The sequence below is a fragment of the Armigeres subalbatus genome, chromosome 1, assembly GCF_024139115.2.
Source record: "Armigeres subalbatus isolate Guangzhou_Male chromosome 1, GZ_Asu_2, whole genome shotgun sequence".
In the NCBI taxonomy this organism is placed as follows: Eukaryota; Metazoa; Arthropoda; class Insecta; order Diptera; family Culicidae; genus Armigeres; species Armigeres subalbatus.
In genome coordinates this window covers 134,373,196-134,389,618 of record NC_085139.1, presented here as the reverse complement: position 1 = coordinate 134,389,618, position 16,423 = coordinate 134,373,196, and the positions used below count along the sequence as shown (strand labels likewise).

The 16,423-nt window shown below is 39.9% G+C and overlaps 1 protein-coding gene across 7 annotated transcripts in view; it reads left to right on the top strand.

Annotated features, from left to right (window-relative positions):
• LOC134205150 (uncharacterized) overlaps nt 1-14,815 on the top strand; it is a 95,501-nt gene extending 80,686 nt beyond the window's left edge. For all 7 annotated transcript variants that reach the window (XM_062680119.1, XM_062680125.1, XM_062680123.1 and 4 more), the window contains 3 exons: nt 86-863; nt 1,059-1,146; nt 13,241-14,815. In XM_062680119.1, coding sequence (XP_062536103.1) covers nt 86-863; nt 1,059-1,146; nt 13,241-13,408 — 1,034 coding nt within the window. In that variant the 3' untranslated portion in view covers nt 13,409-14,815. The remainder of the gene's footprint in view (nt 1-85; nt 864-1,058; nt 1,147-13,240) is intronic.
• The last annotated feature ends 1,608 nt before the right edge of the window (nt 14,816-16,423 follow it).

Sequence of the window (16,423 nt, the reverse complement as noted above, 5' to 3'; positions counted from 1 at the left end):
GAATATAATGGACACGGTGTATTACAATTGATTGTTTGCACTCTCGTACATTTCCTTACTGACAATTATTCATTTTCAATTCCAGTGCTTATGAAATTGAATAAACCAGCCAACATTACACCGAATTCAAGAGTGAAGAAAATATGCCTGCCGTTTGCTGACATTAAAGTCAACACTTTAGCCAACGATCCCCGACCAGAGCTGGATCGATCGAAATTCAAACCTGGAGCTGGTCAGCTATTTTTTTACGACTATCTTGGTCGCCCGCCGGAACCAGTCAGTGCGGGGCAGGGTTCGGCTCCGGGAAGTATGGGAAACAAAGAGGATGGCATCGAAACAGAATCCAACTTCCCAGAACCACTTCCCGAACGAGAGGACAATTATCTTCGGCGGTTACGGCTTCTAGGGGAGTTGCCACGTCGTCCGCGAACGGCGCGAGTCGTCGTAAGCACCATGATACGAGAACACCTGCTGAACAGAGGGAATTCAACCAAGCCCAGAAAAATCCCGAAAACAAACCGTAGAGGGCGTCGCCTATACCAGACTACAGATTTCGGAGATGACAATAGCAACATTGATGACAACGATGACGACGAAAATGGTGATGGGATTCATCGTGGAACTCGGCACGGTGGAAAACGACGGCGAAACGATAAATTCACCCACGGGGCCCTCTTTCGGAATGAGAACTACCGAAACGAGTACGGAGAAGAACAGGACTACTCCGCTGCGGGATCCAGTGCCATGCCCGATACGTCCCAGTACGTGGACTGTTTGGCAACAGGTTGGGGCAAGTCGACAATCGATGATGAATTAACTGACATCCTGCTGCAGACGAAGGCCCCCATCCAAAGTAGTAAAAAGTATTGCACATTTGTTTCCAAGCTTTTGTTCCAGCGCTGCTTGCTTTTATTTGAATTCGAATGTCATCGGTTTTTGCATGTGCATGTGCACCAATTTGCTATAGTTCTTTTTTTCTAAGATTGTGTAATAATTCTGACTCATGCTTTTATGCATGACAATTTCCCTTGTGTCTATTTTCTTCTTTTCATTTCTAGGTGTGAAGAAGCGTACGGAGATTTCATCAAACTACATCGTGGACATCTTTGCGCGGGGAATGTGGACGGAACTGGTGGGACTTGTGTGGTAATTATTATTTCATGGATTCAAAAGTGGGAAAAGCTGAAATGTACAATTATCATTATCAAGACGACAATTTTGATGTATTAAGATTTGATATCTTGACTTTTTTAGTGATCTACCGCGCTAGTTACAGGATAGAATGACTTTTTGTTTTTTACCAAAGCAAAATTCATTTTAAAATTCATTCTATCATTGTTGTATACAGATACGAAGGATAATCTGTGAAACAAAAAACAATGGAAACGATAAATAATGCTAAGACAAATTGCAAATAGAAACAATACTAAAGAACCGTCTATGTACCACGTGGACAAGTTAGGGGAGGAGGGCATAATATGAAATCTACGCTTGTCCGTGAGAAGAAGTTCCTGAAAGTCATTCGGAAATAAGTTCAACCAAATTAATTTGCATAATTAACTTTAGTATAAGGTTCACTGGGGCAAGTTGAAATGCGGGGTAAGTTGAAACGAAGCTGTAATTGAGATAGAAAATAACAACAAACTACTCCCCTAAACCTTCTCACTGCCATTCCCGGAAGAATGCAGCTTTCAAAAGCCATCCCTGCCATTGTTTAGTTTTCGTTCTTTGCAAAATCCAAACCAACTATTTGACGTGTCAATGAAGCAGGTCTCAAAACGATGTTTGGGAGAGTCTTTTCAGCAAATTTTCCGCGTAGGTAATCATTCAGTGTTGAATAAGCATAATTATTATGAAAAATCGATGAAAGACTCGTTTTAATTTTTGTATTTTGGTTGTTTGATATTGCTCCGCATGTTCAACTCATTGGGGCAAATAGAAATGCGTGGTGCGGGGAAAGTTGAAACAACGATTCAAAGCATCACCATCGCAAAAGTATTTTTTTTTTCAGAATTATTTATTATTATTATACATCAACAGGCTTTTTGCTGCCCCAATGATGTTATGGATGAAATACAATATAATACAATATTCATAATAAAAACATACAGATAGTCAAGTCATGGCAACACACATTAATATAGCTAAGAAGCTTGGTCATTAAAAAAACAATAAAATTTACGCCGGAGAACCTCTGACAAATGGAAATCAAACACTTGTGAAACTTAAGGAAAAACTCCCAGCTTAACGCTTGGGAGTCAATGTTCATCACAAATGCCAAAGAACAGCTGATGAATGAAGACGATCCTCCCATCGTATCCAACCTTTTCGGCCTGGCCGATACAAACCTTCCCTAATTGCAACCGAACGTGTACGAGCAACGTACGAAAAGTAGTCAGTTGGACATAGTCCTGATGATGGGCAACATCGCGCCCGAAACCGGTCGACGTAAAAGGTAATTTTTTAAATCTTAGTTGACGAGTGTAAAAACGATAAGTTTTATGTCTTGTCTCGCGTCGCGTTTTATTAGTGTCGTGTTGTTTTTACGTTAGCATAAACCACAAAATCAATTGTGAAACTTGATTGAATATCCGCTGCAAACCGCCTAAAGCTCCTTCCTGACCGTAATTTGTTCGATGGTTTCTTGGCCTCAACATTACATAGTGACGAAGAGCTCTCGGACGGGCTTTCAGGTTGATAAGCTCAAGAAGAGCCTTTGAATCAACCCTGTCTTGTACGACGTCAGCAATGGTCAATGCTCTAGTGACGTTCCTTCTAACTTGCAAAGTGTCAAGGTTGATCAGGCGACAGCGGCTCTCATAGCTTGGTAACTGGAAAGGGTCACTCCACGGCAGCCTTCGAAGTGCGAACCGAAGAAAACGACGCTGAACGGATTCCAATCGTTCCACACCATTGTTGTAGTATGGGCTCCAAACGGCTGAACAATACTCTAGAGTGGGGCGCACTAACGAGCAATATAGCGATTTCAAGCAATATATGTCAGAGAAAGTTTTAGCGATTCGAAACACAACTGCAAGAGCTCTTGAAGCCTTATCGACGACGTATGCGATGTGCTGCTTGTAAGTCAGTTGTGAATCCAGGATTACCCCGAGATCCTTCACGTGATTTACGCGCTCGATTGTCGTTCCTCTCAATTCATAGTTATACATGATCGGCTCTTTCTTTCGAGAAAAAGTAATAACGGAGCACTTTGCCGGGTTGATCACCATTCGATTCAATGAACACCAATTTGCGACGGCGTCGAGTTGGCGTTGCAGGTCTACGCAATGAGCGGATCTTCAGATAAATTTTGAGGTCGTTTGCGCATAGGACAACCGTGGGCCTTCGATAACAGAATTCACATCGTTGAAATAGAGCAGAAAGATCAATGGTCCCAGGTGACTGCCCTGCGGAATGCCAGAGGTGGCACTAAACATAAATGAATAACAGTCTTCTAAAGTAACCGTTAGTTTCCGATCCGTAAGATAGGAACGGAACCAGCTAAGAAGATTGCCGTTAATTCCAATTCTCTCGAGCTTAGCGATTGCAATCTCATGGTTCACCTTATCGAAAGCAGCAGATAGATCCGTGTAAATAACATCCGTTTGAGCTCGTTCTAGTAAGCTGTCGGTAACATACGAGGTTAGACACAGTAGATTTGTCGTGGTGGATCGACCGACAATGAACCCATGTTGATCATCGCTCAGGTACTGCTTACAATGGAATAGCATTGGATCCATGACAACCAACTCAAATAATTTTGAAACAGCGCTCAATGAAGTAACGCCCCGGTAGTTATTGACGTCACTGTTGCTGCCTTTTTTGTAGACTGGAAACATTTGCGCCTTTTTCCAGCATGACGGGAACAAACCGGTTGACAGAGAAAGCTGGAAAATGCAACGAAGTGGAGAAAGCAGGGAAACGATGTGTTTCTTGAGTAATGAGGACGGAATCCCATCGTGGCCTGGATGGAATGAGGATTTCAGTCTGGTTGCGGCATTGGAAATCCTCGTGTCTGAAACATCCACGCTGCTTAGCGTCTGATTTGTGACCGGAACATTCTCTGCGGCAAGTGAGATGTGATCGGCAGGGAGCTCTTCATTTGAGAAAACGCTGGAAAACTTAGCAGAGAATATGCTACAGATATCTTGTTGCGTCGAGGACGATACGTCGTCCAATACCATAGATGAAGGCAATCCTTTCTCCTTTCGTTGCTTATTAACGTAATTCCAAAGGATTTTGGATGTGATCGAAGCCTAGATTGAATTCTCTGCTCGTATCGGTGATAAGAGGTCTTACTCAAGCGATTGTATTCGTAGTTCAGCCTGACATAGTGTTGTTTCAGCGGGAGTGTACGATATTTGGTAAATCTTTTGAGTGCGGCCTTCTTCATTCTATTTAGCAAACGTAATTCATTTGTCATCCAAGGAACGCGGGAGCCATCGCGAACAATCTTCTTCGGGACATGCCGATCTATAACATAAGCCAAGACGTGCGAAAAAGTTTGTGCAGCGAGATTGACAACGTCTGAATCCAGAATATACTCCCAATCCAAATTAGACAACACAGCTTCTATACTACGGTGGTCTGCCTTCCGAAAATCGTACGAAACTGTCGATGAAGTGATGGAGAATTCAAGAGAACCATAATTCTTGACTGCGATAACTAATGCGGAATGATGTGGAACGAGCTTTACTAATGGTGCGGGTGCAGTTGAAATGAAAGGGGCAGTGTCGAAGCCGTTAACAAAGTAAAGATCCAAAATGCGATTGTTGTCATTAGTCACGTTGTTGATCTGGAACATATCTGCAGAACTATAGCTGTCAATAAACGTGATGGCTCCAGGATGAAAAGTGGAGAGTGCATGATCTGGACAGAGGAAACCACTATGAATCCGAATCCAAGCGACACCCGAAAGGTTGAAGTCCCCCAATACCACAATTTCGTCACAAGGGGCCGCGTTACTCGACACAGTACTAACTGACCGGCAATGTGCATCGATGAGATGAAGATCTCGAGTACGGTCAGGAGGAATGTAGGCAGCACAGAGTAACAGGTGACAGTTTTTGAGTGCGATGGATACCCAAACCTGCTTTCGCCTTTAGTCTCGTCCTAACAGCGACAAGCACTCCTTCTCCTATAGCTTTCGCGCTGTTGTTTGAGTTGCGATCATATCGGAATACCTCGTACCCGTCCCCGAAAACGTAACCAGAAAGCATTCTATAATCTAGCCATGTCTCAACAAGCACGATGATGTCGTAGCATTGGTCCAGAGCGGCTAAATGATGGTCTTCAATACGACTATTCATCCCTCCAACATTTTGGTAGTATATGTTGAGATCGGGTTCGGGCTAGGAATTCGGGTACCCGGATGATGGAGCACTGGAAATCGAAACACTATCAGGTAGGGTAACGATTGCACGCTCGTTGTACTTGCCTGACGATGGAGCTCGGAAGACCTCATCTCCCAACTCAGACGCAGGACCGGAACGGCTGTTGGACGCTGGCAGGAAGGGCTCGACTGCGCTGAGAGGGATAGAGGCTTCCTCAGAGCTAGCGGCAAGATTGCGTCCCGATGTCCGACTTGAAATTTCCAAGTGAGGTTCAACATGGTCCGTAAATACATACATTCGAAAAACATAAACTTTTAAAAACATGCAAACTTCTATAAATTTAATTAACTAGTCGACTCGGCAGACATTGTGAACTGCCCATCAAAATTTACAAAAAATCTTAATTTTAGTTTTTCACGATTTAATCGACTTTATTCGTGCTTTTTGCATAAGGAAATTTCATATAAACCCTTCGGAAACGATAACCAACATCCTGATGAAGGAATGGAGAAAGTCCATTTAGCTGTTTTTGAGTTATGCGGATACGAACACAGACCATTTTATTTTTATTATATAGAAAGATGGATTTTCGCCCATTCTGTCATGAATGCATTTCTCCTACAATCTCTACTAGAATAAAAAGGGGTCATGTTCAAGCTGCAGAACAATAAAAGATAAGGTACAATGGGGCAAGTGGGTAAAGGAAATCGTATAGTTCATGTTCATCAAGTCATACAATTTGAATATAATATAGAAATTTATCATATTTATGACATAACGAATTATCTATCCAATCTTTATATGCCTGCGAACAAGATCTTTGAAAAATACTTTTAGGATACAAAATATTTGGAAAACCAAAAAATCTGATTGAATTTTTCACTTGCCCTACTTGTGGGGTAAGTGAAAACATCATTTTAAAATAGGATTTTTCAATATAAGAACACATTTTCTGTTCATATATTTCATGCAAACGATAATTATACTGAAAAGAGCGCAATTGTGTTCTGTTGTGATGCTTTTTGATACTTCAAGAAAGCCAAAGGACACTGGAGTGCTTACATTATATGATTTTTGTTTTGTTTTCTTCACTTGAACTTTTTGAAATCTAACATTTCATCTCCATTTGTGGCGAACATTACTTTCTATTTCAGGTGTATAGTAAGATAATGAACCTTGGCGATAGTGTTGTTTTGTGTATGCAGAGACATTATCTTTGAAATAATAATCAAACCTGGAATCATCAGTGTTGTGCTTCAAACAATCCAGTAGAAGAGTCTACATTAACAAATGGCTAAGTCTTCTAAATTTCGGCTAAATAAATCATAGTTGTTGATATATCTGCAATAGTAGTGATTCTTGTATTTAAGCTCCACAAATACCATTTTTCACAAATTATTTATCAAACATGGATTACTTAATAGGTACACTGACACGATTTGCGTTTTCGGTTCCTAATTCATTATTACCACGTATCACTCTAATATTCAAAAGCCTTCGGAAATGTAAATATTGTATTATTTATTCATATACGCTCAATAGAAATTATTTATGTTTGAAAAAATAGAGAAATGCATTCATAGTCGGAAAATTTTCACTTGCCCCACCCGTGGTAAAAAACAGACAAAGTCATAAAATATTTTTTTCAAAATTTTTGATGTTCATATCAATATTTTTGTGGCTTATGTTCAAAACTACTGAGAAAACCAACTTATCAATGCACTAATATTGAAAGTGTTATGAAAAACAACATAAATAATATTAGTATTTGTTGACACACAAAACAACTTGTGCAAAACATAATCTTGGCAGGTTAATAAACTTTTACTCTCGCATGTCGAAATGGTTCATTTTTTCATGTTTCACTTATTCAACACAATGGTTTGAATGGCCTTGTATGATTGTGAAGTGAAATTGAATAATTATGTGCTTCATCAGTGAAATATTTGCGTTTTTTTTCACTTACCCCATTTACCCACTTACCTTACTGTACCTTAGAAAAATAAAACATAGAGTTTGTAAACATTTCGTTAACTCCGCCTTTCACTTCCCCAGCTGCCTATTTCTCCAAACGAAGAGATTATGAGAGATATGATGGCTGGTTAATTAATGTAAATTTATAAAGAAGCCACGGCAAAGCCAAGCAAAATTGCACAGAGAATCAATTGGATGGCGCCCGGGTATAGCTGTCCATCCTCAATGTGCACGTTTTGGTAGCTTACAGCTTTTAGAGTCAATAACGGCGCTGGCCACGTCCTTACGGTCATCGAGGAAGGGAGGAAATATTAGTGTGACATTCGTTGCTACTAGAGACCGAGAACACCTCCGCATCTCCACAGTTGTCACAGGAAGGATTTTTGTTATTTGGGAGAGGTTAATGGATACATCTTGGTATGTGGTTCGAGTTATGCAACCCTCATCATTCATTTGGACGCACATACCAATTCACACTATTATACTATCAGACATGTATTGCACACATTTTTTGAACAATAAAATCAATACCCGTAACGCTGGGTGGTTTACGTGGTGTGTTACGGGATAAGATCTACCACGGTCACATTGCCAGCTACCGGCAAATCCTGACCTAACGAATACCTTCCCAATATCCAACAACAAAGAAGGTCCTCCGAAAGTTTCGGAACATCCGTAAAATAGACAATTAAAAAAAATCATTCCAGAGTTTCGTGATTTTTAGTAGCAATCCTTCCTGACAAATCGTAAGTGCAATCAAAAGTGAAAGTCTTCTGTGACCCCCAAATGCTCTCGAAGTGGCTCTCTGGAAGATCCAGAACATCCGTAAAAGTGGTAAATTTCAAAAGTTTATCTGTATGCAATTCGCATGAAAGTATGTATGAAAGTCTTCTGTGACACCTTAATGCACCCGTAATGGTACTTCGGAACATCCGTGAAAGTGTCCAAGAAAATTCACGGAATAATCCCCGGAGGAACTTCGGATGAATTTCCGGAAGAACCTCAGGTGGAGTTCCAGGAGGAACTTCTGCAGGAGTTCCCGAATAAACTTTAGAACTTCTGGAGGAATTTATTGTGGAACTTCCGGAAGAACTTTCTGAAGAATTCCCGGAGCAACTTCGGGAAGAATACTCGGAGGAATGCCTTTAGGAACTTCCTGAGGAATTACTTGATGAACTTTTGGAGGAAGTTGCGAAGGAACTTCCGGGTGAATTCTCGGAAGAACTTCTAGAGCAGGGCTGCCCAACGTACGGCCCGCGAGCCGGATGCGACCCTTGGTTCCATTTTTTGTGGCCCGCGGCATGTAAGAAAAATAACCTTATAATCGGCCCGCCAGCTTTTCTATCCGGCTCCAGAAGTTTTTTTTATTATTAATTATTCAATATGTAAGTTTTAAATCAAAGCTCGCGCTGTAAAACCATTAATTTGAATTTGAAACGAAAAATAATATTTTACATCATTTGAAATGATTGAATAAGCGACTCCAAGATACAAAACCCAAATGGTTGATGGTGGAATATCGCGTTTTCAATAAAGATTGGTCATAGTAGTTTATCTTCACGTTGAAAAAAGATAGGCCGGTTCAATTAACTTATTCGGAAATTTTTGCTAGTAACATTTAGTAACATTTTGGTTTCATACCACTCTTGTATGGTCTTCAAGAACGTTATAAAAGGTTATTTGCGATGGATTTTAAAGGCTACAATCTCTTTTCACTCAAGCTAATACGAAGTCAGAAAATGTAGTACGGGCCTGTTTTGCTATTAGAAAGATTTTGGCAAAACAGATGAAACCTTTCCAGGACGGAGAACTTGTTAAGGAATGCATTTCAGCTGTTGTTGACATCGTGTACTAAGGAAACAGCCTCCTTCAGTAACATTAGTTTGCGCGAAACACGGTGAAGAGTAAAAGTTCTCGCAGAAGAGTTAAAAGCTACTTTACGTGAAAAAGCCGCCAGCTTCATATTCTCGCAAACGATGAAAGTACTGACATGAAAACATGGCAAAGGTGGCTTTCTTCATGGTCATTTTCGAATGACAGAGAAATTGGCAGCTTTATTCCCAATGCAGGAACAACTAACAAAGAAAACCTGTTCCTCCAGAACAAGGAGAAAACAAAATGGCACTTTTTCTAAATCCTTAATAGATGATTTTCTAGCAGATATCGCCAAATATCTCAATAACTTGAACATAGAGCATCTTGGCACCTTTCTGAAATCTGGTAAATTTCTTTCATCCTGTTGAAAACAGCTCATGCAAATCTATTCAATATACTGGTAAAGTAACGAAATTTTCATTTTTTTAACATCCGGTAAAAGGTATGAATAGACTAATTCAGTGTTTCAAATGAATCTCTAATGCATCGACGAAATCAAAATAAACAAAAAAGATTGTTTGAACGCAATTAAATCGTGTTTAGTTTATATATTTTTTTGGAAGTATTTTAAAAGTTATGTGCAAAATATTTTTTGGCCCGCTAGCACGTGTGAATTCTAAAAATTGGCCCGTGGCTTGAAAAGGTTGGGCGGACCTGTTCTAGAGGAATGCCTTTAGGAACTTAGGAAGAATTACTTGATGTACTTCCGAAGAAATTTCCGGAGGATCTTGGCACCTTGCTGAAATCTGGTAAATTTCTTCCCGGAGAACCGTTTTGATGTAATCATTGGCGATAAAAGAGGACTTTTGCTGTCGATTGCAGACGTAACATGCCGTTAACAATATTTTCTAAAAAATCGATTGTGATTACCTTTTGGTAGGTCACAGAGGACTTTCACTATTGACTCCACATATAACTCACCGTTACCGTGAATGTTAACAAAAATGGGCAGCTCTGGGATCAAATTTTAGGATTAACCTATTTTACGGATGTTTTGGGTTTCTTGAGACCGTATTGCGGTCGGGTCACACATTTCGGGTCACAAAAGACTTTCACTATTGATTGCATAATCAATTCGCTGATATAAACAGTTTCGAAAATTTGCTTTGAGATGAACTTTTGGAATTGATCACTATTACGGATGTTTCGGATTTCCCAGAGGGCCGTTTGTGGTCATCTAATAAGACTAAGGGCCGATTTCTTCATCTCCGCTTACGCTTTAAACCAGGTTTAATCGTGTGGGTAAGCACCGCTTAAGATTTAAGCGAAGGTGAAGAAATTGGCCCCTTAACAATTTATTGCGCACCCAATTCTTCCGTATGGATGGTTACGCATAGAATAACAATGCTCTGAAATATTTTTTTGGAATCGGCCACTTTCACGGATGTTCCGGATCTTCCAGAGGCCCGTTTCGGGAGCATTTGCGGGTTGCAGAAGATTTTCTCAATTGATTGCACAGACATTTTGCCGGTATGATTGGTTATGAAGAAATCGCGAAGCTCCGGAATGTATTTTTCATATTGAGCACTTTTACGTATGCTCCGGATCTTTCAGAGGACCGTTTCGGGAGCTTTTGGGGTCACGGAAGACTTTTTTTTACGGATGTTCCGAATCTTCCGAAGCACCGTTTTGGGAACATTTGGTCTCAGAGCACTTTCACTATTGATTACATACACAATTCGCCGGTATGAATGGTTTCGAAAAAAACGCGAAGTTCTTGGATGAACTTTTGGAATTAACCAATTTTACGAAGGTTCCGGATCTCCCGGAGGACCGTTTCTGGGGCATTTGGAGGTCACAGAAGTCTTTCATTATTGGTTGCACTCATATGGATGGTGCCTAAAAATCGCGAAGCTCTTGAATGAACTCACCGAAGACTTTCACTATCGATTGCACTCACAATTCGCCAGAATGAATAATTACCAAAAAATCGCGAAGCTCTGGGATGGACTTTTGAAATTGGCCATTTTACGGATGTTCCGGATCTTCCGGAGAACCATTTCTGGGGTATTTGGAGGTCACAGAAGACTTGCATTATTGATTGCACCCACAATTCGCCAGGATGGATTGCTATGAAAAAATCGCGAAGCTCCGGGATGGACTTTTGAAATTGGCCATTTTATGGATGTTCCGGATCTTCCAGAAGACTTTCCGATGACCGCTAAAGGATTAAAATGCCAAGAAATGGCTCATACAAGTTAGCAAATACAGTTGAAATCATCAGAACATATATTTGCAAGCAATTTTATGTTTCATAGAACGAAACTAGAAATTAGATGCCAAATTGAGAATCTCAAACAGTGCCTCTTTAGTACAGGTTCTCCGGGGACCAGAGAGGTCATTTTGGACCCCATGGGCTTGCTCTAGGAACCTACAGCTTTAGTTTGGTGCCTAATGATCGAAAATCGATTGATATTCGAGTTATTGTGATCGTGATATCTTGGGTCCAGATGGACCGCAATGCACAATGCGTAACTTTTTTCTAATGCATTAGGAAAGTTAAGGGGTTTGCAAACGTTTTCTCTATAAATAAATAATTAATCAAAGTTACCAAAGTCAAAAAACTCTACAAAAAATATTTTTAAGACAAGGTTAAAGTTATTAAACAATTATAGAACAACAGCCTTGTACGTTCTACATGTAACAGTACTCGTTTAAAAAATATGAAAAAATCTATGATTTCAGTTACTGAAGAAATATTTACAAAACAATTTAAAAAATGATCAATGTTCCCCCGGATTACGGTACTCATGATTTTCATACGTGAAAATGTAAATCTATTTGTTATAATCTGATGGATTTTTACATCAGATCATAACAAATAGATTTACTGACAAAATAAAGTAAATTCATCCAGTCATTTTCAAATCATGCGGATACGAACAAAAACCGATATATACGTGACGTCGATATATAGGGGAACTGTTCCGTTTTCCATCTCACTGAACATATATTCACCTCATCGCAAAACAAAGAAATACAGCACCAATCTCATTGCTTCTTTTGCTAACACCCGTGCTCACTGGTGAAAAAATCAAAAACGCTGATGGTGGCTGGGTTCGATTCCCGGTGCTGTTCTAGGCAACTTTCGGTTTGGAAATTGTCTCGACGACGTCCCTGGGCATAAAGTATCATCGTGTTAGCCTAATGATATACGATTGCAATATGTTAGTAAACTTAGAAACCTCGCAGTTAATAACTGTGGAAGTGGTTAATGAATACTCAGATGCCAGGCGGCAATATCCCAACAGAGGATGTAATGCCAACAAAGAAGGAGAATCCTAGAAGAAAAAGTAACAGCTATTTTGGCCTAGCTCTTTTGTTTAGGCTTACACAAACCGTTTTTGGCATCTTCGATTTTGCAACAATGAATGAACTGTCTACTAAGAAAATGTGGTGGCTCGTATCAGCAATCCGGTATACTTCAAACTAGAGATGGGCAAAACGGATCACTTTGATAAACGGCTCAGATCTGGGTCATTCATTCTAATGATCCGGATCTTTCAACCAGATCCGATCCTTAGAACAAAACGTAAGGAGAATGCAAAAAAGTGAAACCTTTGTCATTCTGGCTCACACTTTTGAACCGTACTGACAATAACTTTACCCTTTCTTGTTTACAAGCGTATGGATTACAAAGAATGAACTTTTTATTTTATTATTTCGTTACAAATGTGTGCGGCCTTGTTCTGCCGAAACGAGCTATCGCGGGGTGAGCTGTCTAATCGCGCGTGTGACTCCGTTTTGTTGTCCCACGAGGAAAGAGTCAAAGTCATGGCCTGCTATTTACTAGTTAGTGTTGGCAACCAAACCGTTATACGATATTTGCATATCTGTCATCAATGCACTCTAAAAGTGGATTGCCCAACTCCTAATATATATCACCCTCACAAAATGGTCAAATAATTTGCTGATCTGGTGAACCGGATCTTTTAAAAAATGATCCACGAATCATTCACTCACTTTAGAGATCCGGATCATTTGACCGGTTCCGGATCTGAATGCCCATCTCTACTTCAAACCTATACTACCTCTAATCCTTTTTTCTATCGTTTCAGGGTGACTCCGGTGGACCATTACAATGTCGCATCACCAAGCACGGTCCATGGATTCTAGTAGGCATAACTTCATTTGGATCCGGTTGTGCTTTCAAGAATTACCCAGACGTTTATACAAAAATTTCGTTCTACCGGCAATGGATAATGGACACGATTTCGAGCAACTAAAGAACAAGAACAACTCTATCCGTGTTAGGATGTTCACGTCAAATTACGTAACGCAAAAAGGGAGGGAAGGGGTCAGACCAAGCGTTACGGTTCATACAAATAAATTAAATCATCCATACAAAAAGAGTTAAGTAGGGTAAGGAGGAGATCTAATATTACCCAAATTTGCGTTACGTAATATTTAAACGGCCCCTTAGTTACTATCGATGTTACCAATTGGGCTCATAAAAGGGCTCTAAAGAACCAAATAATGTGATACTATAATTTAGATACAAATATCATCTGTGAAGCTTTGGGAAAATAATGAATTCATTTTTTTGTATACATATTTGAAATAGTTCTGCTTCTGAGGTTTTATAATTTTCATTTTTAATTGCAAAAAAAAGCATTAACCTACAATTGATTTTTTATTAAACAATGCTATTTATGTTTTTTAATGGTTATGATTCATGATAAACACCATCGCATGTAAAGCAGGTCATGCTTACTTGCTTTCAAAGATTAACTTCATGGATTTGAAAGAATCAATGTGAGTATTGGTTGCTGATTGTGCAATTTCAGGTGCCTCGCACCACAAATCCCCATATTATCAATACAAAATAATAGTTTAACACGTTGGTTCATTTGAATTGACTAACACGTTCAACTGAGCGGATATGTATCTTTTTTTTATTTTACTCGGATTGCACCCATCCAAAACATAGAACTGTGAGTAAAGCCGTAAATATTCAGAACGAAACTAATTGAAAAGAATGAACATTTTATTGAAGATAAATCGGGCTAAAAACTTAATAACGATGTTTTGCATTTTCAGTTATGTGGAATGGTGCACAGCAATAAAAAAAGCTTCCCGATTTTACAGACAACATACTTTTTTATCCTGTTTAGTTACCAACGACCAGACTCGCATACTTTCCATTTTCCCAGTGGCCGTTTAATTTCTGCCATGTTTTGTTTGTTTTTGTTAGGGTTCTTTTTTTACCCCCAGATGTTGTTTGTTATTACTGTTTGTTAAATACACGTTATTGTTTTTATTTATTTTTATTGCATTTCCCATCCACCGAAACCGGACTCGATTTGTTGTATTTATGTTGAATTTTATTATAGCTTTACCGGCCGTGAGTGCTAGTAGTGTTGCTTCTTGTACACAGCTTTTCCTACATGGATGCCGGCAAAATCCCTCCAGCTCGAACTAAGTGCCTCCCTCGGGAAAGCGCACAAGTGGAGTAATAATCACCACTCTGGTGGGCAATTTTCACGGATTACAGTGGGTTTATGCTATGATTTCATTGCCATGAGGCTCGCGGTTGTAGACAGACAGTATATTTTGTAGATAGGGACCAAATTATAGCAATTCGAGCCGTACAAATGTAAATAAAGAATGTTGAAAAAATATGTTATGTATAAATAAACCGTTTTATCTAATGCCTGTTGCACTTTATGTCCGAAAAACCGAAATAGTGGGATAGCTTTGGCGCCAAGCTCTATTAGCGAGTGCAAGAAACGGGATGAACTTGAAAACTGCCCTTTGTAGAAAGATGAAATCAATGCAGTGACTTGCGGTATTTTTAATGGTTTGGTAGGATTGAGAATAATTGATACGATGAGAAAATAGATGTTACCTGGAGCATTCACTGTGCCGTCTTTTTGGGTTCGAATGAGGCAAGGCAATGCGGGCTTAGCATCTAAAGCGTTGCAGTGGTCTCTAAGCTAGCAACAACGCTGCAACTTCGACATGATCTGTAGTGTTCAATTCCAGATATTCACGTTACGTCATATCTTCTTGGCGAGACTGCCTAGGGACGTGCCCATGTCGTTAACAAGCAGCACGGCATTTCACTCAATTTCAAATCGTGCAAATATTACATGTTTCGCCCGAAGAAAACTATGTATTCAAATCCGAAGCTATTCAAAAATGTAAAACCCGAAGCTATTCAACATCTTCCACCAAGAGTTATCAGTCATTATCCCGGTAATGACAAACATTGATCCATACGATATGGTGCGGTATGCGCTTGGCACATTCAAGCACATCAGCCGGTGTTATTATTATTATTTACTAGCAGACCCGACGAACTTCGTTTCGCCTGAAAGCGATTTATACTCTGATTAGTTATCGAGTTATGTCGAAATTTCTGTTTCATTTGTATGGGAGCCCCCCTTTCCAAAGAAGGGATGGGCCTTGAACCATCTTAAGAACCTTCCCCGGTCCCAAAAACCTCTGCATACAAATTTTCACGCCGATCGGTTCAGTAGTTTCCGAGTCTATAAGGTTCAGACAGACAGAAACTCATTTTTATGTGTATAGATTCAGTCTAAGGCCGGAGTGGCCTGTGCAGTACAAAACAATCGTCTCCATCCAGCTCGGGCCATGGCTAAACGTCGCAGACCACGCAGTCTTCGAATGGTCCGCAAATCATTTTCTGATTGATCGATGCACTTTGCCTTTTTGTGCCCGTCAGATTGTCATCGAGAACCACTGTCTAGCATGCATGTGCCAAATGACAGATCGTGTTAGTCATCGTGAGTATACACATTCGCAGTCAGTCGATCCCACCAAAAGATATTTTAGTTACTAGATAAAGATTGTCGCTACTGTTCCCTTTGTTCTGCTGTCCGAAACATGTGTGGTACATACCTGTCAAATCGCATGGATTTTCCTTCTTTGACATTTAGCTCCCCTATCCTCGCCAGCAAAAGATGTTCCGGACAGCGACGACAGCGACAATCTTTATCTAGTAACTAAAATATCTTTTATCCCACCATCCTCACGAGTGCAGCAGTGCAAACATGATGGGTGACAAATATGAGCGATGTTGAATTGCACATTTGGCGATCCTGCCAGGAGTTCTTAAAAATATATCGCATGAAGTCACCCATCATGTTATTAGAAGTGTGTGAAAGAAAACATTTTCGGACGTAGCGTAGAGTGACGATAAATCTCGCTTAACTTTTCAAAAGGACATAAGTAACATTTTTTTCATGAATTAATTTGAATAGCGCAATTAACAGAAC